General features: G+C 36.7%; 2 protein-coding genes across 5 annotated transcripts; one reads left to right on the top strand and one right to left on the bottom strand.

Annotated features, from left to right (window-relative positions):
* Positions 1-3: 3 nt before the first annotated feature.
* LOC126978128 (ADP-ribosylation factor GTPase-activating protein 2) lies at positions 4-16380 on the top strand. 3 transcript variants are annotated; one of them, XM_050826870.1, is made up of 12 exons: positions 4-151; positions 225-416; positions 491-622; positions 2965-3018; positions 4506-4631; positions 5920-6006; positions 6440-6585; positions 8274-8393; positions 9500-9630; positions 11861-12012; positions 12321-12452; positions 14049-16380. In XM_050826870.1, exons 1-12 carry the CDS (start codon positions 77-79, stop codon positions 14148-14150), a joined length of 1449 nt encoding a protein of 482 aa, XP_050682827.1. In that variant the 5' UTR covers positions 4-76; the 3' UTR covers positions 14151-16380. The 3 variants fall into 3 exon arrangements, with proteins under 3 accessions (XP_050682827.1, XP_050682826.1, XP_050682824.1); XM_050826869.1 differs by having other exon boundaries at positions 2965-3075; positions 6443-6585; XM_050826867.1 differs by having other exon boundaries at positions 2965-3075.
* LOC126978142 (tRNA:m(4)X modification enzyme TRM13 homolog) lies at positions 16370-26942 on the bottom strand. Of its 2 annotated transcripts, none has more exons than XM_050826888.1 (7): positions 26635-26942; positions 26502-26539; positions 26240-26427; positions 25968-26162; positions 20178-20504; positions 18712-18833; positions 16370-16663 (listed from the first exon to the last, which is right to left on the bottom strand). In XM_050826888.1, the coding sequence occupies exons 1-7, from the start codon at positions 26773-26775 to the stop codon at positions 16391-16393; spliced, it is 1284 nt and encodes a 427-aa protein (XP_050682845.1). In that variant the 5' UTR covers positions 26776-26942; the 3' UTR covers positions 16370-16390. The 2 variants fall into 2 exon arrangements, with proteins under 2 accessions (XP_050682845.1, XP_050682846.1); XM_050826889.1 differs by having other exon boundaries at positions 26815-26931.
* Positions 26943-27478: the final 536 nt, after the last annotated feature.

Raw genomic sequence — 27478 nt, 5'->3', positions numbered from 1 at the left:
TTTACTCTAATGAGATTAGTGTTTACTAGTTACATTCTCTGGTATTTACATCATCTTTGTACTTTAGTTTTAAAAAATGGCTGAAGGTGGTCCCAGTAAAGGCGATATTGAATCAGTTTTCCAAAGATTACGTTCGATTTCTGCTAATAAAGTACGCGTGACTAATTTAATTTACCATTAAAAATATGTAGCCATATTCAAATGTGTATTTTATTCTCTTTTAGGTATGTTTCGATTGCAATGCAAAGAATCCTACGTGGTCATCGGTGACGTACGGTGTATTCATCTGTCTGGACTGTTCAGCAGTCCACAGAAGTCTAGGAGTACATCTAACTTTCGTACGTTCAACCCAACTTGATACCAATTGGACATGGAAGCAACTGAGAAATATGCAGCTAGGAGGCAACGTGAATGCTGTAAGAATAAAAGCAACATGTTTTTGTTTAATTTTTTTTCTAGTTGTTATGAAGTGGCTCATGTCTTATTTTAGACCCAGTATTTTCGGACACATGGACTGGTGACAGAAGACGCACGCCAGAAGTACAGTTCACGCGTGGCACAGATGTATCGCGACAAACTCAGTGCCTTGTCAGAGCAGGCTATGAAAACATATGGCACCAAAGTGAGTACAATACCCTATTCTTCCTATAGTGGTGTTTGCATAAGGGCCACAGCTTAGACAATGTCAGGTTGATGTTGGCCACCAAGTATAGAGCATTTGTCTGGGTTAAGAATAATGGTTATTCTAGTTTTATAATGATGCTTGGGGTTTATATTATGCAGCAGTTATACTGTAACTTCCTTATCACTTTGCTTCTAAATTTATCTATTTTTCTCTTTTAAGATGCTCTTTTCCATTGCATGATGGGTTGTAATAATTTTTATTGGTTGGCTATTTGTCCTCACTTATGTCTTCTATTCATATTTTACTTTACCAGTGGGAGTCTCCTTTGCACAACATGCAACAGTTGCACAGTTATATTTAGGGTATGACAATGGTGCCCATTTCTGCCATCAAGTAGTAATGTGTAAACATTATTGTGTTTTGGTCTGAAGGGCACCATAGCTCGTGAAATTACTGGGTAATCGAGACCCAACATCTTATGTCTCAAAGAGATGAGCTCAATTGTAGTGCTCTTTGTTGAGAGTCTGTATAATTTGTTGTAATTCTGATGTTGACCTTGCAAAGACAAAAAGTGCTCCCTTTGTTTCTAATCTTATTCTGATAGATATTTCTGAGAATGGTTATTTAGTTCTCCTCTATCTTACAAAATTCAGTGATTTCTAAATACAATATATAGTAATTGATTATTTTCCTTAAATTTTTCAATAATTTGCTGAATGGTGTATATGTGGTAAATTGTTGAATATCCTGAAGGGAAACATCTTGCTCTACTGGCTGCCTATGTCATTCTTTTCTGTTATTCTAGACAGTATAATATGTGAGAATTGTTTGTACATGCTTGTCAGTCGACTAATTGCTCTATAGTTTCCAATTTCAAGAGGGCTACCTTTTTTGTAGAGGTATTATGTCTGACTTACACCATTAGTATGGCACCATATTGAAAAGTGAACTTTCAAGTTTCATTTCTGGTGTTGTCTGGGCCAAGGCTTTCCTCAGTCTTTTCTAGTTGCACTTGTATTTCAGATATCCCACTACCTTTTATGTCTGGGATTGACTGGGATTTTGTCTCTCTGTGCTTATTTCATTTTATTTTATCTTTAGTTTCCATGTTTGTGTCATCAGGTGATTTTGTGCATAGCTTTTATAGAGTGTGGTAGCCATTGTAGTCTTGTCTTATCTTTGGTGTTTTAATCTAAGTTTTCTTTGATTGTATTGCTTGTTCTTAGGGTTGCATACCTCAAAAAGAAAAAAATTAAAACTATTTGTCATCACCTTACTGTCCATCTATACACTTGTTGGTCAAGACCCCCTGGAATGTGTGGAGTTACCTAGTTGAAATTACAGCCAAATACATACTCAATTCTACAGTCTCTTGAAACTGTGAAAAAGACTTCTTAGTTAATGTAAAAAGGCTGTTTATGGTGCAAAAACCTATATTTTGATACTCTCAATGGAAATTTATAGGAAAAGTCGAAAAGCTATGCATTTGCAATTAAATCTGTAAAAAAACAGGGTCTTTATGCAAGGAACAGTGGTCCAAATTTTTAATTGAGTTAAACATGTATGTTTGAATCACATGAAAAGGGCTTCATTGGCACAAGCTTAAATATATTTATTATTTTTATTTGCACAAGAAGATTAATTATTGTGTAGTTTTCGATTTATGATGAAGAATAAAAAAAATCCCTTTCCCTTTTTGTTTAAGTAGAGATACCTAAAAATATGTAATCCACAAATTTTTATGGAACCCTTGGCAAGTCCTTCCGTACTTATCCATTTTCAAACCGTTATTTATTTCGTTTTCTGTTTTTAATTATCTTTATGTGGACATTTTAATTTGGTTTAGGTTTCTCTAGATTTAACACCAGTGTATTGTAACAAAATTTTAATATGTATAGCCTTAATAGCCGTTGCGAACACCTGTAACACTGGCCACTTATTCAAAGTGGCAGACAATAGCATGTTCCTGGAAAGGTACCTAAAACAGTGCTGCACAAAGTTAAGCAGAAAAATAAATATTTACGAATTTAAGAACTATGTGGTAAAGTTTACCCGGTAGAGTGTCCTGCCATGTTAATAGAGACAATAAAAAAAGTGTTTAATGGACACATCTTTAGTTTAGTCTATCTAGAAGTATAAAGTAGAATAACTTATGAGCCTAAGTTATTCCACTTTAACTTTATTACTAAGATTGTAATGGAATAATCACATTAATATTATGTTCCCTAGGGGACAAAAATATTTTTTTATAAATTACTTATTGAACACTTACATTATTTACAGGACAACTGCCTATATAGGTTTTTAGACTTTAATGCAAGATCTATTTAATGTTACAGTTACATCTGGAAGCAGCACCGGTGGAGACAAAAGACTTGAAAGAGAAAAGAGAGGTAGACTGGTTTGCAGAACACAGTGACTCTACCCACACTAACACTGACTCTGTTCAGGTAATGCTGCACCACCATTATTACACATACTAACTTAATAGTAAAAAATTGGAAAACTATCTCAGCCAAATGTTATTATTATAATCAGGTTCAAATATAACATATTTGAATAAGCCATAGTTTTGAGCAGTATGCCAGTTACAGACTGCTGGTTCTCTACCCAGGATGGTTTTGAATGAGAATGTGATACTTAAGCCGAATTCTAGCAAGTTTACTATAAAATAACATAAAAGCTTTTGAATGTAATACCAATTTCCCAGTGCAATTTAAAAATAGAAGTGTTCAGTTTATAACAACTCCAAAGTAAGGTTAACTTATATTGTTGGGTATGATGCCCGGCAGGTGGTGCCACGGCGGTGACTTATCCTGTCGCCAAGCATCATTGATTCGTTTTGATTGAGATTGAATATCTTATGTCACAAATTGACAAATTCAATTAGGTATGGATGTATTGATGTGAGAATATTTTTGTCCAGACTAGTTATAGTAACCGACTGTAGACTTCTTCTTTTTGCAAGTACCTTACCTACTAACTAGTTCCGGTTTCGACAAAAAAATTTTGGCACCTGAAATGTCATCCAGTCTGCTCGACTTCTTGATGTCCAAGGAAACAGCTCGCCGAACAGAATACTGTCTATATCAGCTATAGTACTTTAGTGTCTAGTTCAGGCAAAGAGCTCAGACACTATTTTCATTGATGTTAACAGTGTGTGTCGTTGAGAGACAAAAAGAAGCTGAACTTACCAATAGAAGCATTTTTGAAGCTGCTATTGGTACACATTAACAATGACAGCATGCCACATTCAAAAGCACTATGTAGGTTCTTATGACACCTATTATTATAACAGCTCAGGCCAGACAAACCAGACCCAGTGGGCTTACTTATAAAAACAGATTTTCTTTCCCTATTCATTGAATAGAAAGGCTATTGAGCCTTTCTTTTTCACAAATGATTTTCTGTTATACATATTTACAAATTCATCACCATTAAGTTTTGAAATTGTTGTTTGTGTTTTTTTACTAATATTAGTGGAAACCTACGAACGAAGCACATAAAGAAATTGTATTTCAATTTGCATGAAATAATGTGTTATGTTTTTTTGTTGCAATTAAACAGTAGTTAATTACAATGTGCCATTATCATTAACTTATTTAGGAGAGAATATTTGGTTGTTAATGTAGTTCAATGTTGATTTGAAGTTTTATTTAATATAAAATTGTTCCATCATATCTTTTTTTATGTGTGCTCATTGAAATATATTTTAATGGATGTAAGCTAGTCAGTAGTAGGAATTATCACTATAATGAGATTTAAAGTGGGTTACACATCATGCCTTTGGCATTGTGTTTCTATGTTAAAACTAGTAAGTATATAAGTATCTCAACTATATATAGGTAGTAAATACTTTTAATTTAATTTATTGTTGAAGGCTCCAGTGGTGCCCTGCAACATTAAAATGACAGAGGAGGCGAGGCTGTGGGGTGTAACTGACACAAAGACCACAAGTTCTGGTGCTGCCAAACCTGCGAACAGACAAGGACCACGCAGGACAATGGTAGGCTTATTTATATTTATTGACTAGGTACTTCTAATACTGTATTGTAATAGGTACTTCTAATATGGACCTAGACATAGAACCTTCATGGTTTGAGGTTCTTGAGTGAAACTTTTTCACATGGTTTCACACAACTTTTATTTGTTTGTTTTATTCAGCTTAGACAGGAAAGATAGATACTTTGAAAATTCGAGTGATTTTTGAATACGAGTTCCGACGAACTAACGCGGCAGAAACAGTTCGCAATGTCAATGTTGCGTTTGGAGAGGAGACTGTGCCATTTTGGTTTAAACGCTTTCGCCGAACACAGGTGAATAACAAGGAATTGTAAGAGTTTGTGGATGCCGATCCGAGCCACACTACCCAGAAATTGCCTTACCAAAAATATCAACAAATTTGTGTCAAATCAATACCACTTGATATGACTGAATTTGAATAAAATTTTGAAGAAACGCGTGTTGAAACTTGTGTTGCCTTGTTCAATCGATACAGAAATGAAGGAATATTGGATGGAATTATGACATGCTATCAAAAGTGGATTCTTTACGATGCAAAAATGCAATGGCTGACCCCAGGTCAAACGCCACAACAGAGTCCTACAAGCAAAGCTAATCAATGAAAAGGTAATGGTTACTCTTTGGTGCTCTCAGCATGGTGTTATTCAAATTCAAATATTTTTATTCAAAATAGGTTACAAAATCACTTATTCAACGTCAAAAATTACCACCCATTCAAAATAGACTGCCTCAGACTTGAGAAGAACAGACACAAGAAACCCAGTGGGCACTATTCACTATACCTCTATAGATTTCTGCGATCTGGTCAAGCAATAACAGCAGATTGTCTACTGTGCCGAACTACGAGTTATGATTTCAAAACTAGCAGTGAAACAGCCCCTCATGAATCGATCTTCACCATTCTTACTTCTGTCACAGCTTTTATGAAGTTTATTTAAACTGTTATTTTAGTTTTTAAATGGACCTTTATGTAAATGTTATTGTTTCGAATTATTTGATAGTGATGATGTTTGAAATATAATTATTCTTAAATATACAGTTTCATTCATTCTCAACATATTAAGTGGCTTTATGAATCGGCAGTGATATCAAAATTCAATTGGCATTTCCAGAGTTTTTGAAAATCTACTTGAATAAAAAAATATTTCAAAAATTTTATTATATTATTTTCTGTGTTAGATCCTCCATATTATTCTTTAAAAATATTACAGTTTTACAAGATTATTAATTGTGAAAAATATGTAAATAGATATATCTTGTTATGTTTGCAGCTGGGTGCCCGGAAAGGAGGGCTTGGTGCAACAAAGGTGTCAACCAACTTTGATGACATCATATCTGAAGCTATTCAGGCCTCGGAGGTTTGTTTTGTTTTGCCTGGGTCGTTTGATGTACCAGAGAATGTGACTGATAAATCTTTACTGCCACTGCAGGCGTAAATTTGATTACTTTTACTAATAGTTGCTTTTGTGTTCTTATGCATTGCGCAAATAACTTCCATAACGCACATTTTTTACAATGCACATGCCTAGCAGTTCGACTTCTATTTTAGTATACAGGAAAGTATTATTGGAGATGAGCTGGGTATTGCTTGGGGCTTCACATATGCAGATCATTATTGTTAAAAAGCCTGCTGAGTTTCTTACGCCCAATATTCTACGGTCTAAGGCATACTATTTCCAATGGGTGGTGGATTTTTTGATTTTTAATAAGTGTTTTTAAATTCTATTTCGAATAAAAATATTCGAATTCGTAGTTTGTGTTGGAATATAACTGAGGCTGGGTTTGTTACAGCAGTCCAAGAGTGTGGAGAGCGCCGCGGTCGCGAGTGAAGTGGACGTGAGCGCGGAAATGGGCGCACTGAGGCTCCAGTACCGCGAGGAGGACGCACGACCGGGCCGCGACCGACTGGGGATCGCTGCCGCCTCGCCCAGAGACAGGTACGTGGTACCAGTGACGTGCAATTGGTATTCTAGCAAGGTAGACACTACAGTGCCTAACTAGTCGTAGTTGAGCTTTGGAATATGCAATCTGGAGATTGCTTACCGTAGGTAAGAACCTGAGAGTTGAACAAAGCAAACAAGGTTTTATAACGATACGTTACTCGAACGGTTGGCTCAGTTGGTTAGAGCACCGGCACGGAACGCCGGAGGTCGTGGGTTCGAGTCCCGCGTCTCATAAAATTTTGTTTTTCAAATCTTATGAGTAGGTGTTCAAAAGAACATTGGTTTTAAAATAACGGAACTGAATTAAACTAAAATAACTTTAACACTATATTCATTTAGGTTCATATCGAAGTATGCAATGCCAAATTATCTACATAATGTGCACGCCCCTGCATGGCACACATACAACGATACTTGGTCTCATGTTGCAGGGACGATGGGTGATGGTATGAAATCACTTATTCCAAGTCCAAACACTTAGTCAAAAACTACCACACATTAAAAAAATTATGCAGAGCGAAGAAAGGGCGCAAGGAATTCAGTGGGGTGCCTTTTTTGATATAAAATATTAATACAATCAAATTTATAATTTAAATAGCTTGACGGCGGTCGCTCTATTTTAATCCGTGGTCTATTCTATTCTTTCTAGTGGCTTCTGTGGAAGGGGCACCACAACTTGCCAATGTCACGTTTCAGTAGACCAACAAGCTTAGAGTGTGTCATTTGATCGGTGTAAACGAATTTATAAGCAATTATAGTAATGACCGGTGCCCATAATCAAAACAGATTAATTTTCTTATTATACCTGAAACAAATATACATGCTGTTAGATTATAATGGACAAACACTGATAATATTACTTATATAAAACATTTATTGTGTTAGTTATAACTTAATATTATTCTGTTTAATATATTTACATAAAGTATTTACAAAAAGAGTGAAAACAAAGGTGAGGAGGCATTTCATGGAGGTGGGGCGGGGGATTTCAGGAGATATTAAGTTGTACAAGGATAATCCGTGGTCATACACAGTTTTAAATTAAAGATATCAGCTGTCACCTCTGTATCAGAGGCTAACCTAAGTAGATAGCTGAGCAAAGTCATATAATCTTTATTCAATTAGGTTTAAAATAAGCGCTTTTGAATCGTCACTATAAATATTTCTATTAAATTACTGAATCTACTATATGCTAAAAAGAAACTCATCAGCCACTCTTTTCAATCAATAGAGTATTTTTGCAATGGCTGTAGTATACAAAACAAATTAGTTTATAAGGTTGTGCATCCAATGAATTGTGTTCAAAGTTAAAAGCGTTTTAAATATTTCATAAAGTAAAAATTAATTAAGAACAAATTCTATAGAGCTTCAGTTCATTGAGATTTTATCATGAACTGAAGCACTATAAAATTTGATCTTGATCTCGAATGATCATTAGAGCTTCAATTCATTGCTTGTGTAAGGATGCTTTGTGAACACGGTGGTCGTGATAACAGTCTAATAATTAGTAATCGCATCTAACAAATACAATGGTTTATTAACTATAAGGTTGATGTGGCACTACCACAATCAGCACCCGTTCATGAGTTGACGCACGGACCAGTGGACCATGCAGTGGTGTATATCCCACCCCACACAATGTCCACGTGCCTGGAGTTATATCGATCGTGTCGTTCGTGCAGGGCCGGAGGTGTGTCCCACAGCGCGACTCACGCCATGCAGAGTATCGAGCAGGAGGACGCGGGGGGCGATGCGCCGCAACAAGACATTGACGACTTCACCGCCGCATTCACCATGATCAGGTCACCACGCACTCCTTATTATTTCATAATTCGAATCCTTTTAACTCCTGACTCTTAACCAGAGTTTGAAAAATTTGTTTACATTTTACGATACAGACTGAAGGACTGACAAAGGAATGCTGAAATGGTTTGGACACTAGGATCGAATGAGTGAAGAAAGAATGACTTATCAAATATGTAAGGCAAGTGTGTGTCGGCAAGTCGGTCGGGGGAGACCTCGTAGGACATTCGTGGACCAAATTGGGGACGTTCTGAGTGAGTAATGAATGTAGAGAAAGCGCGTGAGGTGTGTAAGGAAGCAAGAGATAAGAAGCAAGTGGCGTTCTGTTGTCTTTGCCTACCTCGACGGGAACAAGGCGTGAGGATGTGTGTGTGTGTGTCATTTTACGCGGTTTGAAACTAATGATTCACAGTCGTCTGTTGTATAACTTCGGAACCAATTTGTCCTTCTGACACAAAGGTCTCCTCAGAGCATTTTTTTGCCAATCTTACTTGTGGGTTAGATTGGCAAACACAATTTCAATTACCGTATTCAAAAACACTCACGAAAAAATCGCGTGAATGTAATATATTTTAAAGTAATTTAGAAATTGAATGAAGAAGAAGAGATATGCTCATATAGCATTATGAAAAACATCCATTACTTTTTCTCAATAAGTCTTGATAATATTCAAGTTATATATTAACTTATGGAAAACAGACCTAACCACTCAAAAAAATTGTCAAAGGAGCATGGAAAGGTCCATTCTGGGCTATAAAATAAGGAATAAAAACTACTGATCTTAGAGCTATTAATGGATGAGAAGGTAACAACGTCAAAAATAATAAACTAAAGTGCATATGTACAGAGCGAAATTAGTAACCGTATGGACCCAAAGGCATGGGCAGATAACATCAAAAAACAGATGGTGCATTTGGGTTGGATTGGCAAAAGATTCGATGTAGATCCACATGCCGAATTTAGTAGTTGCAGAATATCGAGAGAGAATTGTTACAATGTAAATGCCTCAATGCATACAGTACTGTTATCATGTTTCTCGAGTAAAGGAAAATTATTTTATCCCCAAATTCTTACTACATAATATTAACAAGAATGAATGTAACAGAAATGAGCCGTTCAGCAGCAGCAGAGAGTCAGAGAGCTCGAGGTCTGTCGGCGAGGGCTGGGAGAGCATCCAACCCGAGCCCGCCCGCCCTCTGCGCAACATGTTCTCTCCGGATACTGACACCGCGCCAGGTATGTACAAGTACAGAACACTCACTTTGCAAAATTAATTAAAGAAATAGGGACACTTGCGCCATACAATAAGGTGTAATTCAGATAGCACAGCGCTATTAACCTACATTTTTATTTACCTAGAAATTGCCTTTCTTCCTATCGCGTCACTCTTACCTATTCTGACGATAATAGGGTTGTCTTCTTTACCCAAAACTGTACCTACCAAGTCTCTTTTAAAAATTACTTTTTTCTTTAATATAAATACATATGTAAGCGTAATTTTAAAACAATATTCTTTCATTGTCAAACCTACATTAGTTGCAGATAGTAATGTATGCGTTGACAGACCACGACCTAGTCATACCAACTTAGTATAGAAAATAAATAGCTACCTAGCTATCGTGAATGGTCATTTAATTATAATAATAATCACTTTATATTAGTCAGTAATAATAATCAGTTTATATAGTCAGATGGTGAAGTAGGTGAAAAAAACTCGCGCGTGCGTCACTGCTCGCTCTTAAGTGCTTACTGGCTGGCAGGGGGGTGCAACTTCCCTACATTGGCACATGAAAAAAAATTGCATTGAAAGTGCTGCCACCTATTCTATTAGGTACGCTGCAACTTCACCACGATTGCGATAATTTAACATACATGATAGATGGATAGATGGAGCTAGTGATAGCAAAAACTCATTTAACTTATTAAAGACTTGACTATCGTGTTGTAATCATTGAATGGTTCTCCTTATTTAAAGGTGACTGCTGAACTTAATAAACGAATAATATTTTCCACCCGCACAAAACAAACATCAATATGCATTCAATACGGTCTACAACAATAGTAAAAACTATAAACATAATTAGCGCCATCTAGCGACGGTACGCTAAGAGCGTAAAAATAACGCAGCGCCATCTCTTGGCCTGGGTACATTGATTTTACAAAATAAAAACATGAGTTGCACATCTATCTCTAGTATATAGTGTATTATCTATGCTGGCTGGCCTACTGTGTATAGGGACCGCCGCGCGTACTTACGAATTTAGACCTAAACGTGGAGTGAGACAGGTTTGGTGCGCTGCTTCCTAAAGAAACCTTATTTTGGCCTAACTGTAATGTTTAATTTGTAGAATAATGTGTAGTATATTTTACATCGACACTTTAAAATCACCATAAAAAACTATTATTGATAAAAATAAAATATAAAAAAATCTACTTACTCTTTTACTTTTATTTTCGATCTATCTTATTTTATTTATAAATATGATAGATCCAAAATATTAGGTATATTTTTTTAAAATTTAGTCTATGGATTTCACTTGTATGCAATAAATTAAAATACCAGTAATACTGGTCCACAGAAGTATATTAAAATTATTTAATTAAAAAAACATACTTTGACCCCTAGAGCGAGTGCCAACGGTGCGCGCGGTTTGGCAAATCAGCTTTTATCGTCAGCTCTGCCATTGACTCGTCTGACTAATTATGACGAAATTAAAATTTACAAATTCTTTATTAACAACAAGTTTTTATTTCGTTATAATCGAACTGAAGTTAATACATTCAATGATCTGAAATCTCTGCGAAAGGCAAACAGCGGAAGTCTTACGTTAAACTGAAGTGGCGAACACTCAAAATAACGACAATATGAAATAAGTATTTAAATAAAAAAATAACGCCACTATTATTGTTTATCGATACTGGATAGTCACGATGACGTGGGCGCAGTCGTACTTACGATATCGATCACTGGACTGGCGGCTGTCAGAGTTTTTGGGCCTGTTAAATATTCGCCATTTTGGCGCTGTTGGCCATGTAGCGATAGTCTGAGGTACTAAAACTAGTGATGACAACCTCGGCAAACATCGATAGATGATGGGAAACTATTTACAAAAAAAATGTGTACTTTAGTACGCTGATTCTTGAAGTATAAATAACACGGAAAACGAACGAAATTAATTTAAAATGCAAAAATACTTCAGAGTATTGTACGTTCCTTTGCAGCCATTTGTATTATACGTCAAAATTAGTTCTCGGGACGCTCGCGTGTGGCGCTTCAAATAGGCACAAAAAATTGCTGTCAAACATATAATGGAAATTCCAGTGGTATTTAGACAGGTCAGTGATATCGATACATACACGGAGAGTGCGACAGGCCTGCCTGTAACGTCACCGTGGTTAATTTGTATGTTGTATGAAGATAGTCATGCTGTAAGAAAAAAACTAATCATGTACTTGTTGCGAGCAGGCTGGGGCAGCAAGCCGGCCACCGGGACAGGTGGTAGCGGCAGCGGGGCTCGGAGGACGGCGCGAAAGACGTCCGCCGTTGAAGACGATTCCGCCGTGAAGAAGTTCGGCGCCGCCAAGTCGATCAGCTCCGCGCAGTTCTTTGGAGATCAGGTAACTTACCGCATCGCCAGTCTGTACGTGCTTCGATTACTCGGCGTTTGAATTATTTGCGATTCTAAACATTCTATAAAGCACATTACACTATTATACAGCTTTCCAATTGTAATCTACACTTAGTGCCGACTGGCGCGGCCGCGTGGTTTCTTTCCACTAACTTAGATGTTTTCAAATAACTTGTTGCAGCCGTATATAACAATATATTAACTATCCAGTGATATTAAAATTACATTTTATGTTTTTGTAACTAAAGATATTAAATGAATCTGTAGTATACTGAGTGCAGTGTGTGTTTCCTCCAGGACAACTCGGGCGGCAACGACAGCGGTCTGTCCCGGTTCGAGGGCAGCAGTAGCATCTCGTCGGCGGAGCTGTTCGGTCAGCGCGACGCCCGACCGCCCGGCTTCACCGTGTCCGCGCCCGACCTGGACGAGGTCACTCACACACACACACACACACAAACAAACACACTCACACACGTGGTTATTTGGACTGTCCATTAGTGAGACACCCTTCTATTGTGCTCACTTTTGTGCAATTTAACACCCAGAATAAATAAAAACAACAGCTTCAAATTTTCAAGAACTAAGTTATTATTCCCGCCTGACCCGGGAATTGATGAACGGAGCGGTAGTATCCCGTAGAGTCTGCGGGCGGTGGAGGGTTCTTGAAAGTAAAACGCAGATTTGTGGAAAACCTTTCGGATTGGTGGTCAGGAACAGATTATTTGCGTGTCGTGTCGTGCTACGGGACTTTTTCCGTATATATACACTTTCTCCCGGAAAGAGACAGCAACATCTTTTCAATGGGTGCGAAAGAGATAGAAGATATTATTATTTTGGGAGCTATGAGTTAAACCCCAGCTATGCCGTAGAGAACATCGAATTTTCAGAGTTGTTTCGAATCGATCTAGATTTTATATTACTATTATTAGTATGCTTATGTTCCTTATATCAGTCGCTATCATTTCTTTATTTAATAAAATCTTATGAACTAAATACAATCAATAGCTAAAACGAATAAAAAAACTCAATTAAAACATGAAACAAACAATTACTTAATATTATTTACATACAAATTTAACTGAAACTAAGTTCACTTTCACCGTCGTGTACAGTTATCTACTTTATTTATTATTGTTATTTTCATAATAGATCGCCAACACCAAATAGTACACGAAAACACAACAACTAAAAAAATGGCGCTGTTATTGTTGATTACTAAACAATATATTTTTATTTCCGGAAATGTCATATTATATTATATCTCACAATCGTGAATCACGTCATGTGCGATGTCAAAACTCTTATGGGAGCGCAATAAGGTTGAAACTCGGACACTAAGCGAACGAGATACGTCATAATAATTACTCATAAATCATAATGTAGGTATAATTTCTTTCGTTGGTTTAATCCGTAACAGCTATAGTTGTCAGTTCTAACTGTCATAAGCTTGTCTACCCGAGAAGTACCAAAGAAGTCAAATTGCGATGGTCATATTTAAGAACGATTTACATAGTCATTGTATATTTTTTGCTGTGGTCGTATAACCTTGACAAATAAATTTTGTTATAGTAATTGAACATAATATTCTACTAGGCTTGAGTAAGCATTATCGGAATTAAATAGAAGTTTGATTATAGAATAAAAGAACTAAATTTATCGAATTAAATTGGAATCTAGTGTAGGTATATTATTTAGAATGTAAATATGGTAGGTAGGCTATGCCTATTGGCATATATGGAATGCACGCCACTGCAAGCATCAGCACAGGCTTAAATGTTCCTTACAACAATTCTTTAATGTTATCAATGGTTTTTGATGTTCAGGCATGCTTCATTAACATCCTGTTGATAAAATAATATTAAAGGAAATAAGCTTTAAAGGGGCCAAACACGGAAGTGTTAAAACTGATAGTACATGAATACTGATGTACCAGTGGTCTGGTAGATATGTGTCAACATCCATCTGTATCAGTTTAGAAATACGGTTACAGGCAACTTATTCCACAAAATTTAATTTATGATGCAGGTGAGAGAGTCTGTGCGGATGGGAGTGACCCGAGTGGCAGGCAGACTATCCTCGCTGGCCAACGGAGTTGTGTCTTCACTGCAGGAGAAGTATGGGTACTGATCGACACTGCCACGCCAGCTCACTACTAAAACGATTTATATTATGTATAATATGTATAAACTCATTGATACAAACACATCGACCTAATAGACCTCTAATAAAGGCTAACTCTCAGATAATAATAGTAAGAAGCACAAACATAATGTAAATCCACAGTAGCCAGTAACAATTTTGTGATTATTACCTGGCCAATGAGAATTCAGTCCTCTACGCCCGCTCACCTCAGTTGGTTATTTGTATTGTTTGCATTATAAATATTTTCAGTCTACTGTGTTATGGGGTTGATGTGTTGAAAAATAAACATTGCCATGTCTATGTAGTTGTAATCTTTTGTTAAATTTATATTGTACAACAGTACAGTGGAATGCTGATAGAAATGGGTATTTATGCATACCTACAAGTAAATTGGGTTTATAGAAACTACAGGAGATTGCGGATACTGAGTGAACACTCAATTCAACATAACATTGAAATCATGTCAATTTTTAACCGACTTCAAAAAGGAGGAGTTTATCAATCCGATTGGTATTTTTTTTATGTATGTACACCGATTACTCAAGATTTGTGATCCGATTTACATAATTCTTCTTTTGTTTGATGCGAAATAGATGCCATTTGGTCCCATATTCATTTTATGAACATTTATATGAAAATTTTCGTCTACCTGGATGACATAGATGTTTTCTGTGTACGGCCTTTTTATGGAGTTTTCATTCAGGTTGATTATATATAATTATTAACTGACACTAAAACGTAAAAAATAAAAAAACTACGTTTAAAAAAACCGACTTCAAAAACTGAATAGTATCAAATAATTAAAAATTTAATACATCTCTTCGCGTGACATTGATCGGGATAGCTTCGTCTAGAACAAAACAACCCAAGCGGACAGACACCCGTGGCCAGACAACATAAATAATTACAGTAAGTCAGAAGCCGTTTATAATATTAAGTTTTAAAGTTAAGGGCTTGGCACTGACTTAAAACTTATCAATATGTAGCATATACAAATAATAGTATTTTTTAATATTAAAGGTTAAGGTTCTCATAAGAGGTGTATTAAATTAAATATTTAGTTATTTGATACTTTTCAGTTTTTTTTTGATGTAACTCTAATACTTCTACCGCTTCGGAAACAAATGGCGCTCTGAGAGAGAAGAAGAGACGCATGAAACTCCAATGTTAAATAAAATCTGGTTGATGAAAGAAAATATATTTTGTACTAACAAACCAGCTTGTTTCCATCCATCCTGGACCCATGGTCCTTACCATGGGGTATACAGAATAGCATTGCTTAATTACTATGTCTCAGTCCATATTACTTAGTTTTGATTGGTATGCAAACAATATTATTATAAGGGAGACACTAAAATAATGGACAATATTATATACAAGTGTGTTAAACTTAAATAATTTTTTCATCATTTTTACTTGATCTTAAATGAATGCAGTCAGAATTCAACTGTACTTGGTATGTCTTAAGGTTATTTATATATTTTTGTAAACACAAACTTATTTAGGTGAATATTTGTACAGACTTTGTAGGTGTGTCTCTGTGAAATCTTTCTGTACATACACATTGTGAATAAGTTTGCATTTATATAATATATTTAAATGGAAATTCATTATAATTATTTCAATCCCAAATGATTTAAGCTGTCAATTTTATTCGTGTGGAATAAAATAAATAATCAATGGAGTTGAATTATTGTTATTTTTTTTTAAGTGAGTGAAATAATAATAAGGTTTTGGAGATAATGTAACTGTTTGAGTCATATTGAGTTATACTGTTTGTTTTTTTTTAAAAAACATTATATTATAGACTAATATTTCATTGCATTCCGCATTTATTATTATTAAATTTTTGATTTTTGTTTGAAATTATTAAAGATAAATACTATTTAAATTGAAAATATTTGGAGATTTGTAATTACCATACTAATGATTGGGCTGGGCATTATTTATAAATCATTTCGATTTTATATTATTACGTGTGTCGGATAGAGATGGTCTGTAGTCTGTGAGATACTCCGGGCCATCCATCCCAAATCAGAATGGAAGTTATTTCAACACTATTACTGCTTTCTAATAACAACATGACACCATATTATATTTATCATCTCGGTACCAGAAGCATTATTGTGAATATGTCGTTATTATAATAATAATTATCTGTTAGATTGATATAATGAATATTAGTAAGTAATAAAAACGGAAAATTATATTTGGACGGTGTGGTTTTATTGTGTGTTGGTGGCCACTATGCACACGTTCTCGGGCGAGACGGCGGCGGCCACGTAGCGGGTGAGCCGCGCGTTCAACCCGCGCTCGCGCAGGTACAGCACCCGACCCCAGTCCAGCAGCAACTTGGCGCGGCGGCCAACAACCTCACGCGGGCCGGGAGGGGCGGGGTCTGGCGCGGGGGGCGGGGCCCGCGGCCTTCCGTCGCCGCACGTGGCCCACGAGACCACGCCCAGCATCACACACAAGTCGGCGGCGTCCACGCCCAGCGCCTGGACACGTCACCGCGATAATACCTCGACATATACAGACTTAGGCCCGGTTTCCACCAAAGCGGAGAGGAGATTAGCCGCGAAACGATCAGGTTATTTCCACCACAGCGGAGAGGAGATGTGAGCTGTGAGAGCTCGAAATCAGTCAAGGAAGACGTCAAGTCGTTTTTTTTTAATGAAATAGGAGGACAAACGAACGTACGGGTTGTTAACCTGTTGTTAAGTGATCACCGCCGCTCACAATCTCTTGCACCACCAGAGGAATCACAGGAGCGTTGCCAACCTTTAAGGAAGGTGTACGTGTCATTTCAAGAGTAACATTTTTATTTGCTTGAATAAGAGGAAAGAGACAAACTTAACTGAAAATATTATTAAAAAAAAAATCAGTGACAACAAAACTGTTTATTTACCGACTATTACGATGTAATTCTATGAGAATATTTTTGGAGCCTCCTCCCTTTTTTTAAGTTAATACTTTGCTAAACTTCTAAAGTCGGTTAAAAATACGGAAGTAACGAAAAGTGTGCGAGACGCGGGGAGAAGGTGCGGCGAAAGGGGCGCCGCCCGACTACAGACATCTCCGCTCTGCCGCACCGCTTGCTCGCTCGCGGCACAATCTCATCTCCTCTCCGCTTGATTCATTTCCACCGAAGCTAAGCGGAGTGGAGATGTGGAAATAACGAAATTTGATTGATTATCAAAACACATCTCCGCTCCGCTTTGGCGGAAACCAGGCGTAAGACCAGTCTTCCAGAATATCTAGGAAATTTATTTAGTGACTAAGGGTGTGCCTTATTCCAGAACGGGAATTAGGATTACAGGGTTTATTGAAGGTGAGCGGCTGTTTATGAATCATACACTCTTCACTCATAATTTTAACGATGCTTTATTATGTTTGAATTTATAAAGAATACTTTTTTTATGGAAGAGGAGGACAAACGAGCGTACGGATCACTTGATATTAAGTGATCACCGCCGCCCAGATTCTGTTGCAGAACCAGAGGAATCACAGCATCGTTGCCAGCCTTTAAGTTGTACGCGCTTTTTTGAAAGTATCCATACCGTACCCTCTAGGAAACAAGGCACAAGGAAGCTCATTCCATAGGTTGGTTGTACATGAAAGAAAGTTCCTTGAAAACCGCACTGCGGAGGAACGCCACACATACAAATGTTGGTGATGGATGCGAAGGTGAAACAGCTCTTCGGAACACTCCCCGTGATAAATGCGGTAGAAGACACAATGAACCGATGTCTCTAAGCAACGCCAAGTGATCTAGCCGTTTACAGAGCATAGGACCAGGTTAGGATGGAGCAGAATATGTTTATCACATAAAAATATATAATGTAAATTTTTTATTTGCTAAATTTAAAAAAAACATCTATTTAAGTACAAAAATCAAATGTTGAACTTTCTAATTCGCTGCTCCCAGCAAGATTTAATACGAATTCTGTGTCCATATCGAAATCTACATAGAATTCTTCTTTATTATTTACTTAACGTAACAAATATTACGCCACATCTCTACATCAATTTGACTTAAACGTTCATTTATTAGCTTCATTACTCCCGTTACAGTTTAAGTATTTGTCTCCGCTGTGCTCCAACTACATACCGCACTACCTAAGAACAAAAGGTTAACACATTGTTCGAGACTGACTCGAGTACGTCCACTTGTAGTATTAGTTGCCGCACTATACCACTACGCCTGCTATCTAGTTAGAGCGCAGCAGAGACCAATCCTCAATCTAAGCCCGTCACGTTTTGTTATACATTATGTGAAGCAATATAATTTTTCAATATTCCTTAGATATTTTTATAGGGGTGATGAGGTTGCAGTCTAGGTACTTTTATGCCATATTATTGAAGTATGTTAATTTAATATGTTAGAAATATACCTACATTACTTTTTTGTTTTAAAATAGCGCGTACACTTTTCTAAAGGGCCGGAAATGCTGTGATTACTCTGGTATTGCAAGAGAATGTGCGCGGCGGTGAGTACTGTTATAAGGTACTTCTTTAATCTATTTAAGCAGGTCACTCAGCATACCTGCAGGTAAGATGAACCCACGTAGCCGGCCGGCTGGCATCTGTGGTGGCAGCAAGTAGACATCACCAGTCCGCGCAGATGACTTAGGCCTTCTGCCGCGCACAGACAACGCAGGGCATAATCTGAGAGAAAACACCAAATTTTACTATAGTTTTGTATTACCTGTGTGGCACAAGGTTAGTATCAAAGGCCTGAGACCAGTCAAGGGCATATACCCTTGGCTTTCAATAAGTGTTGTCATAAATATTTTAAATAAAAATATTTGAATTTTTGTACAATTATGATGCGATCGGAATGAAAACTCGGCGGTCAATTGATATGGGTTCAATGGTTTCTCCCTTTTTTTCTTCATTCACTCCATTTTCACCTTAAGGATCCGCAACGGCTCACTTTTACCAGTGAGCAGTGAGATATCTTTGTGGTGATTATTCATCTATCCATCATGGCATTAGTAACACAGTTGCTTTTTTTTACGATGATTTTTTCCGCAGCCGTTCAAGCAAGCCTAGAAAGGAAAATTTCTTAGATTTATGTTCAAATTCAAATATTTTAATAAATATTTAATACGTACGGATGTTGAAATTATCAGTTCTTTTTTTATCTTTTTTTTAAAGGTTTAAAAAAATCTCAATCCATTTTGAAATTTTAACGAAAATAAACCCAGTTTCAGTGAATTATTAAAAACTTATGCAATTTTTACGGGCAGAAATAATTTTTCTTACAAAAATCCTACCTGAATTAAGTTGACCAAAAAGCATTTGTTGACTAACCTACCAAAAAGGTTACATACCTAAATATAATCCAATAATTTAGTTGCTGTAGTTCTGTACTTACCTACTAGTGGCAATTAAGAGTGTTAATATTCATTTTGTTAGAGATTATTGTGTGCCATAATAAATAAATAAAAAATGATTTATTGATTGAAAATGACACTATGAAAAGGATTTTCGACAAAAAGTTAGGGCCACTGGCAGCTAGTATCAATGAAACATCGTGAGTGTCAGTACCAGTGGTAAGTTAAAACATGTATGACATTAAAGTCAGTGAGATATTTTTGTCTTTTACTACCTATATCATAGACTTGTTTATTAAGTTTATATTGCGTTGTATCTGAATAATTTGGGTGGTGCAGAGAACGACTGTGTTCATTTTTCAAGTCGAAGATGGCCGCCGCTCAAAAGTATGATAACTACTTTATGGGTATCGTATCCGAGGTTTTCGAGGGTGCTGAGAACGATTTTGTGATCATTTTTCTAATCCAAGATGGTCGCCGCACAAAATTATGTTTTCAGCAATATGGATATCGTGTCCGAGGTTCTCGAGGGTGCAGAAAACAATTTTGGGATCATTTTTAAATCCGAGATGGCCGCCGCTCAAAAGTATGATAACTAGATTATGGGTATCGTATCCTAGGTTCTCGAGGGTGCAGTGCCGCTGTTTATAAAGTAACTAAAATACTCTAGTACCAGTGGCAACACCACACAGGTGCTTGGTGATGCCCACGACCGAGCGCCGCTCTCTTACGGCCGGCACTAGGTGCAGCACCAGATCGGCGATGTCGGCGCGGACTCTCACCGCTCCCTCCACTCTTCCGTCCACCACGCTGTCCACCCGGGCCTCGGTTCCTTCGCTTGTATCGTGACTGGTGACATGGTTCGCGTCACTCTTAGCCACCTGAGTTTGTATCTTGTTGTCTCGCTTATGTCTCAGCGCGGCTCGCTCAACTAGCAGCACGCAGCTCTGCCTCGTGGGTTGAGTGCACCACGCCTGCCACGCAAAATATGATAAATGACCTGCAAGCATCATGTACATACATCATGAGAAAATACAAGGCCTTAGATTGAAAGAAGGGAAAGAAAAAATATTTATTTACAAAACACTCGCAAAATACACTTAATAAAAAAAATGATGTGGTGTCGTGGGACACCAGGTAGGAACGAAGTTCCTTCGGCTAATGTAGAATCGACACAAATTGCAAAAAAAAATCGTTCTAATATTGCTATAATCGTTATCATATATTAATATAATAATATTGATAATATATACACTACTCGCTTGTGTATGCGACTGTCGCGCCTGCGCACGTCTCATTTAACGGTTTTATTCCACGCACTTTTTTCTTACGGTTTTACTATCACATTTTTTTCAGTTTGGTCGCGCAGCAAAATCCCTATCCCCTCCAAGCCTGCCGTAAGGAACTTCGTTCCAATACGGGTACAAAACAAAAATGAACGAATTTAAATAATTATATATTTATCAATGGACAGTTCGTGAGCAGTGCAGGCAATGGGTCACCAACTCACACATTTATGTCAAATTTCCATCAAAATGATTGTCTACAGTTAATTTGTTTACATTTTAACATGTCCAAATGTTATTGGTTGTCTTGTGTTAATTCCGCTAAAATTTCGACACCTCTTTCGCCTCTACACAAACTCTGAAATGAGAATTTTAAGTCGGTATGTCAGCGGTACTGAAGGGCGCGTGGGGTCTGATTTTTCAGCCGTCGTTTTATTCACTCGCATCCACATACTTCTCAGAGCTGAAGTCTGGTAAATTGTATGGGCCGCACACCCTCGTCGCATGATTGTCACGCTGTGATTGGTTGAACTGTTGCAGTGATTAAAGTCAACTCTTAGCGGAATAAACATTATGACAATCAATAACATTTGGATAATTATGTATTCTGCAAAAATAACACCTAATTCAATATTTTGAAAAAAGAAATATTACCATGTGGATGGATCCAGGGCAGCTGTATCTGAACACATCAGCTATATCATTTTACTATTTGTGTCATGCATGTTTTCATTGGACTTATTAAAAAGTTATGGCTGGCTATTATGTCAAAAAATTATAAGAAAATTAGAAATGAAACATGTGATTAATAAATCTTAAATAATAAATTTAATAATGGATGCATATGGCATACCACTCTGTGGATCAGCAAGTCACTCAAATGATTTGGAACCTCCAATGCTACCAGAATAAATTTGAAAAAAAACCATTTGTCGTATCCCACTCTTTGACACCACTTCCTTTAAAGCCTCGCCTGGTATCGGAATACTGAGTCTCGAAAACTCGAGCGAAGGCCAAATCCATCAAGAAGCTGGGCGTCATTAATAGAGCACGGCAATACTTCAAGACGGACCACATTCTAGCGCTCTACAAAGCGCAGGTCCGGCCACACATGGAGTATTGCTGGCACCCCAGCATCAGCTCGACCCATTTGACCGCGTGCAACGCAGAGCAGCTCGAATTGTCGGGTACCCAGTGCTCTGTGGAGGCTTGAAACAGCTAGATCACTTGGCATAGCGTAGAGACGTCACTTGATTGTGTCTTCTACCGCATTTATCATGGGGATTGTTCCGAAGAGCTGTTTAACCTGATTCCTGCCGCCGAATTCGACCTTCGCACGACACGCCACAAGTTAGGATATCATCCCCACTATATGGCGGTCCTCCGCAGTGCGGTTTCTTCCACGGAGCTTTATTCCACGTAATACAAAGCTGTGGAATGAGTACAAATTCAAATATTTTTATTCAAAATAGGATTTATAATCACTTATTGAACGTCAAAATCTACCACCCATTCAAAAGAGACTGCCTCAGACCTGAGAAGAATGGGCGCAAGAAACTCAGCGGGCTTTTTTTTATATATAAAATATGGATTACAATGTAATATCGTACAATAAACATTAATAATTAAAGAGCCTGAGGGTGTTCGCTTTAATCCCAGTCCGTGGTGTCATTAAGAAAATCGTTTATGCTATAATAACCTTTCCCACACAAACGTTTTTTAACAATTCTTTTAAATTTCGTAACACATTTGTTTTGTACATTTTCTGGGATCATATTGTAGAAGCATATACATCGCCCAACAAAAGACTTACTAACTCGACCCAACCGAGTAGTAGGCATAACAAGTTTATGTTTGTTCCTCGTGTTAACATTATGAAAGTCACAGTTTCTAGAATATTCCTCAATGTGCTTATGAACATACAAAACATTATCAAAAATGTATTGAGAAGCAACAGTCAAAATGTTTATTTCTTTAAATTTTTCTCTTAATGATTCTTTAGGACCTAGGTTATAAATAGCGCGAATAGCCCTCTTCTGCAGCACAAAGATATTTTTAATATCGGCCGCACTGCCCCATAACAATATACCATAGGACATAATACTATGAAAATAACTAAAGTATACTAATCTCGCCGTATCTATGTCAGTTAACCTTCTGATTTTCTTAACCGCATATGCTGCAGAACTAAGCCTATTCGCCAATCCTTCAATATGGGGGCCCCACTGCAATTTGGAATCAAGAGTAATGCCAAGAAATATAGCAGATTCCACTGGTTTTACCACCTCTCCATTTAATAAAATATACACCTTCCTTAAAGGCCGGCAACGTTCCTGTGATTCCACCGGTGTTATAAGAGAATGTGGGTGGAGGTGATCTCTTAACACCTGGTGACTAGTACGCTCATTTGTTATTCAATTCAATAAAAATAAAAAGTTTGATGATCCTGAGCCATTCTGGCTTGCTCATATGGAACATGGAAGTGCACAAATATCTGGAAATCCCCACAGTAAAGTAAGACAAAGAAAGTCTTATAAGCAAAGACTTGAGAGTCATAGAAATTATCTGGCTAAAATAGCTATAAATACTTTTTTTTTACGTACGTACGGGTTACCTGGTGTTAAGTGATCACCGCCGCCCACATTCTCTTGCAACACCAGAGGAATCACAAGAGCATTGCCGGCCTTTAAGGAAGATGCTTTTTTTGAAGGTACCCATGTCGTATCGTCCCGGAAATACCGCACAAGGAAGCTCATTCCACAGCTTCGTAGTACGAGGAAGAAAGCTCCTTGAAAACCGCACTGTGGAGGACCGCCACACATCCAGATGGTGGGGATGATATCCTAACTTGTGGCGTGTCGTGCGAAGGTGGAACTGGAATACTGCACATTTCGGAAGGAAAGAATGTGACTAGCCTAAATTTAAACACTTTATAGTTTCTGAATAAGAGTTGACAGATCACTGGATTCGTATTCCCAAAGTATTTATTAAAAATCAAATCTTCAGATTTTTCAGATACAACAAAACCGAGAGTGCCGTATGGCACACTATTCCCTCACTAAGTTCTCACTCTTTATTTTGTTTATATACGGTATGTATTTTGCTTTTATGAATTAAATGTAGCCACATACTTGTTATAGCATTTGCTGACGATATACAAAACATGAACGAAATCGGTGCATTAATGAGGTCAAAATGTAGACTTTTAATTTTGAGCCAATATCAAAGTGCTGTATAATAATTGTGTCATTGGGTCAATGGTTCAATAAACTTGAATATTTGCACTTCAAAATGTGCGATGTTGCTACCCTCCGCACTTCAAGTTAAAGACAGTTTGTCGGACAGAACAGAAGCGATGTTGCCTGTTCGCTTCGCGCGGTGACTTCAAACGCGTCGGACCGTCTTAAAGCGAAGAACGCCAACGGGCTTGGGGTAGGGCACAATCGTAGATTAGCACCCGATTCAAAAAGCTATTTAAATTAAATACTTAGCGCAAAGTGTTTCTAGAAATATCGTAAAAAACCCTTAAAACACTACGCACTAATTATTTTTCCTGTGTTTAAATAGTAAATAGATAACAATTATTATAATCAAAGTACAAATAAACAATAACGTGTTTTAATGTCTTACATGTAATGTACTACAAAGCAATCAAATTTTTAAAAACCGTACAAACTTACCTGTTGCTACTCAGGTTTTTTTAAACGAATAAATGAGAGTACGGGACACCTGATATTAATTGATCACCGCCGCCCACATTCTCTTACAACACCAAAGGAATCACAGGAGCGTTGCTGGGATTTTAGAAAGGTGTACAGGCTGATTTAAAAGATATCCATGTCAAGGAAGAAAGTTCTTTAAAAAAGGCACTGTAAGGGAGCCCCTGACATCCTGATGGTGGAAATGATATCTTAATTTGTGGCGAGTCGTGCGAAACTGGAATTCGGCGGCAGGAATCAGGTCAAGCAGTTGTTCGGAAGTCTCAGCAACGCCAAGTGATCTAGCCGTTCACAGAGACTGGATCCCCGACAATTCGAGTTTTTTGTGCGAGTGAGCATACTGTCGTCACAGGACAACACCATGACTGCCACATCAGCCTGCCTTGTAGTCACTCAAAACTCATAAAACAGTAGTTTCGTAAGTTTAATAGTAAAAAAATACTTTTTTAATAGTTCATTAAATTTATAATTTGTCAAAATTATTATAACATTCGAATAACACAAAAATAGTTGTATCCTAGCCTTGGGTAGGTATTTGGTAATAGTTGCTAAAAAGGGTGAAAAAAGTATTGATAAATTATAATTGTAAGGTATTCCCTATTAAAGACTTATTTTTTTCGTTATTTGAATATTCATCAGTTGTCATCACTCATCAGTGATCAGTGTATCGCGACTCTTCTGGGCGAATAGATTATGATTTTGCCTTTCCAAGGAATCAAGCTGAAATTGACACTAACAACTATTTGACTTTATGTACCTACATGTGTAAATTGTGTTTTTAAGTTTGTTAATTGTTATTGCTTTTTACGGTGAATTTGACATTAATTTTTTCTTTGACATTTGTAAATACGGGTGAGTTTTATTTTGAAGATTAAACAAGATGCACAATATTTAATTTGAAGTTCAGTTCAGTTATACTGAAATAAAAAAGTGTTCGTAAGAATGAACAAAGTGAATTTTTATTGTGTCGGAAATAATCAAACAAATCAAAGGTGAAGCCGACGATCCAGAGGTCAATGTACATTGACTGTACAGTAGTGTTCACTGTTAGCACATTTATTTTGCTTGAAAGTTTCACTTTTTCAATTTAAAGTTTTTAATTAAATAATTAATTTTGCAATAGTTCTGTGGACTAGATTTTTATTTATTTCATAGGTATGCAGTCCATAACATATGATTCCTTATTTTGCATTGTAAAGCTTGCTTCAATAGCTTTCAGATACATTCACTCAAATCATACTAATTATAACCAATCTATTAATACATATAAAATAATATGCATTGAGTGAACACTGTGTGTGTTACAAAATTACGCCTATCTGAGGCATACCAGCGATCAGAGTTTCCCAGAAAGGTTAAAATTTTGGGGCTGATACAGAAATTATAAAAAAAGAGTTTCCCAGAAAGGTTAAAATTTTGGGGCTGATACAGATATTATAAAAAAAGAGTTTATCTTACCCTTGCCTGCTCCTAATTCAACATAGCAAGTATTATTATTCACAAGACCCTCATCTTCGACAATCCACATGAGTTGGGAAACCTGCCGGAGATGTCTCAGTGAGCTTTCTGTCCGACCATTTTGCATATATTCTTCCCTCAATACTGAATGGATCTCTCTCTCTGACAACTCTTCTATATTTCCCTCTATATACTCTGTTATTATAAAAAAATACATGTTGGACAACCAATATAGACTTAATACAGTTATTTACTTTTAGTATTATACTAACTTTCATACAAGACATTTATTTTGTCAATGACCTGGTTAAGAATTTCAAGGGGAACATCCTTTAGTGGCTGTCTATGATTGCTTGGTTCAGCTGGAGAATTTATATTTGTCTCAATATATTCAGGGTTTTCTTGCTGACGAGCATTGCATATTCTTAAATGTTTATCCAATTTGTTGGCAAAGCATGTGCTGCAAATACATATATTATTACTTATTTTATATTTAAGTTGATTAAATTTATTATAATACAATGAAAGACTTACTGCTTCGGGTCATATGGGCATGGAACACGTGTATCGTTCTAAAATACAATATTGATGTGAATTACTAAATAAATATTAAAGAATAGAAGAAACTTTGTACAATAGCAATAGCATAATTCAGCATGTCACTTGCCGGTTGTCCCGTGGTTTGTGGTTCGTGTTCACCACAATAAAGATGACCAGGTTTCACAGTCATTCTACATAGCCTTTTTTTTCTAACAACAAAGTAATGGCATTGAGGCTTTACAGTTTGTTGTTTTGTATTATCACTCATGATTAAATTAGGTTTTTAGTGCATATTAAATACATATACCATAGAAAATCAGGGTTAGCCCTTAGCAGTTCAACAATATTCGTATCTTTCGTCTTGCAGAATGCAGAAGTAAATAAACAAAGATGAACAGAGTGAACACTGAACAGTCAATAGTGATATCGGCAAAGAGAATTTAACCACTTTATTTTTTTTTATAGGCACTACGTTCAGATGAGGCAGCAGCACAGAGTACCTTGTAATTCGCCTTAGACTATGGATCCAACCTATACTCACCAGACCATACAGCCGTATGTAAATGAGTTACTGTCAGCGTATGTAAATGAGTTACTGATAGCACATGAATAAAAAAAAGGGTACAAAAAATAAACTTCTTGAGCGGGCAAAATTGTTAGGTAGGGGTACATATATATGTCACAAAAAAATAAGATAAATTAAACAAAAAGTTTTTCTATTGGCTTTGATCATCAATCATCATTTGATGCAAGTTTTTAAACATAAACATCTATTAATATAAATTTACAAATTACCTTCTGGAAATATTTTTATTTCGTAATATTTGATTTTTCAGAATTTATTGTTTCTTTTACTTGGGAAACACTCGCATGGCATATCATATACGAAATCTTTAATAATTATAAGTATTTCATTACCAACATTGAGAAAATCTACTTCAAACTTGAAATATTCACGAAACGTTTGCTCG

Source organism: Leptidea sinapis, chromosome 47, assembly GCF_905404315.1.
Source record: "Leptidea sinapis chromosome 47, ilLepSina1.1, whole genome shotgun sequence".
Lineage (NCBI taxonomy): Eukaryota > Metazoa > Arthropoda > Insecta > Lepidoptera > Pieridae > Leptidea > Leptidea sinapis.
The sequence above is the reverse complement of the archived record's forward strand: the minus strand, read 5'-3'. Positions and strand labels throughout refer to the sequence as shown.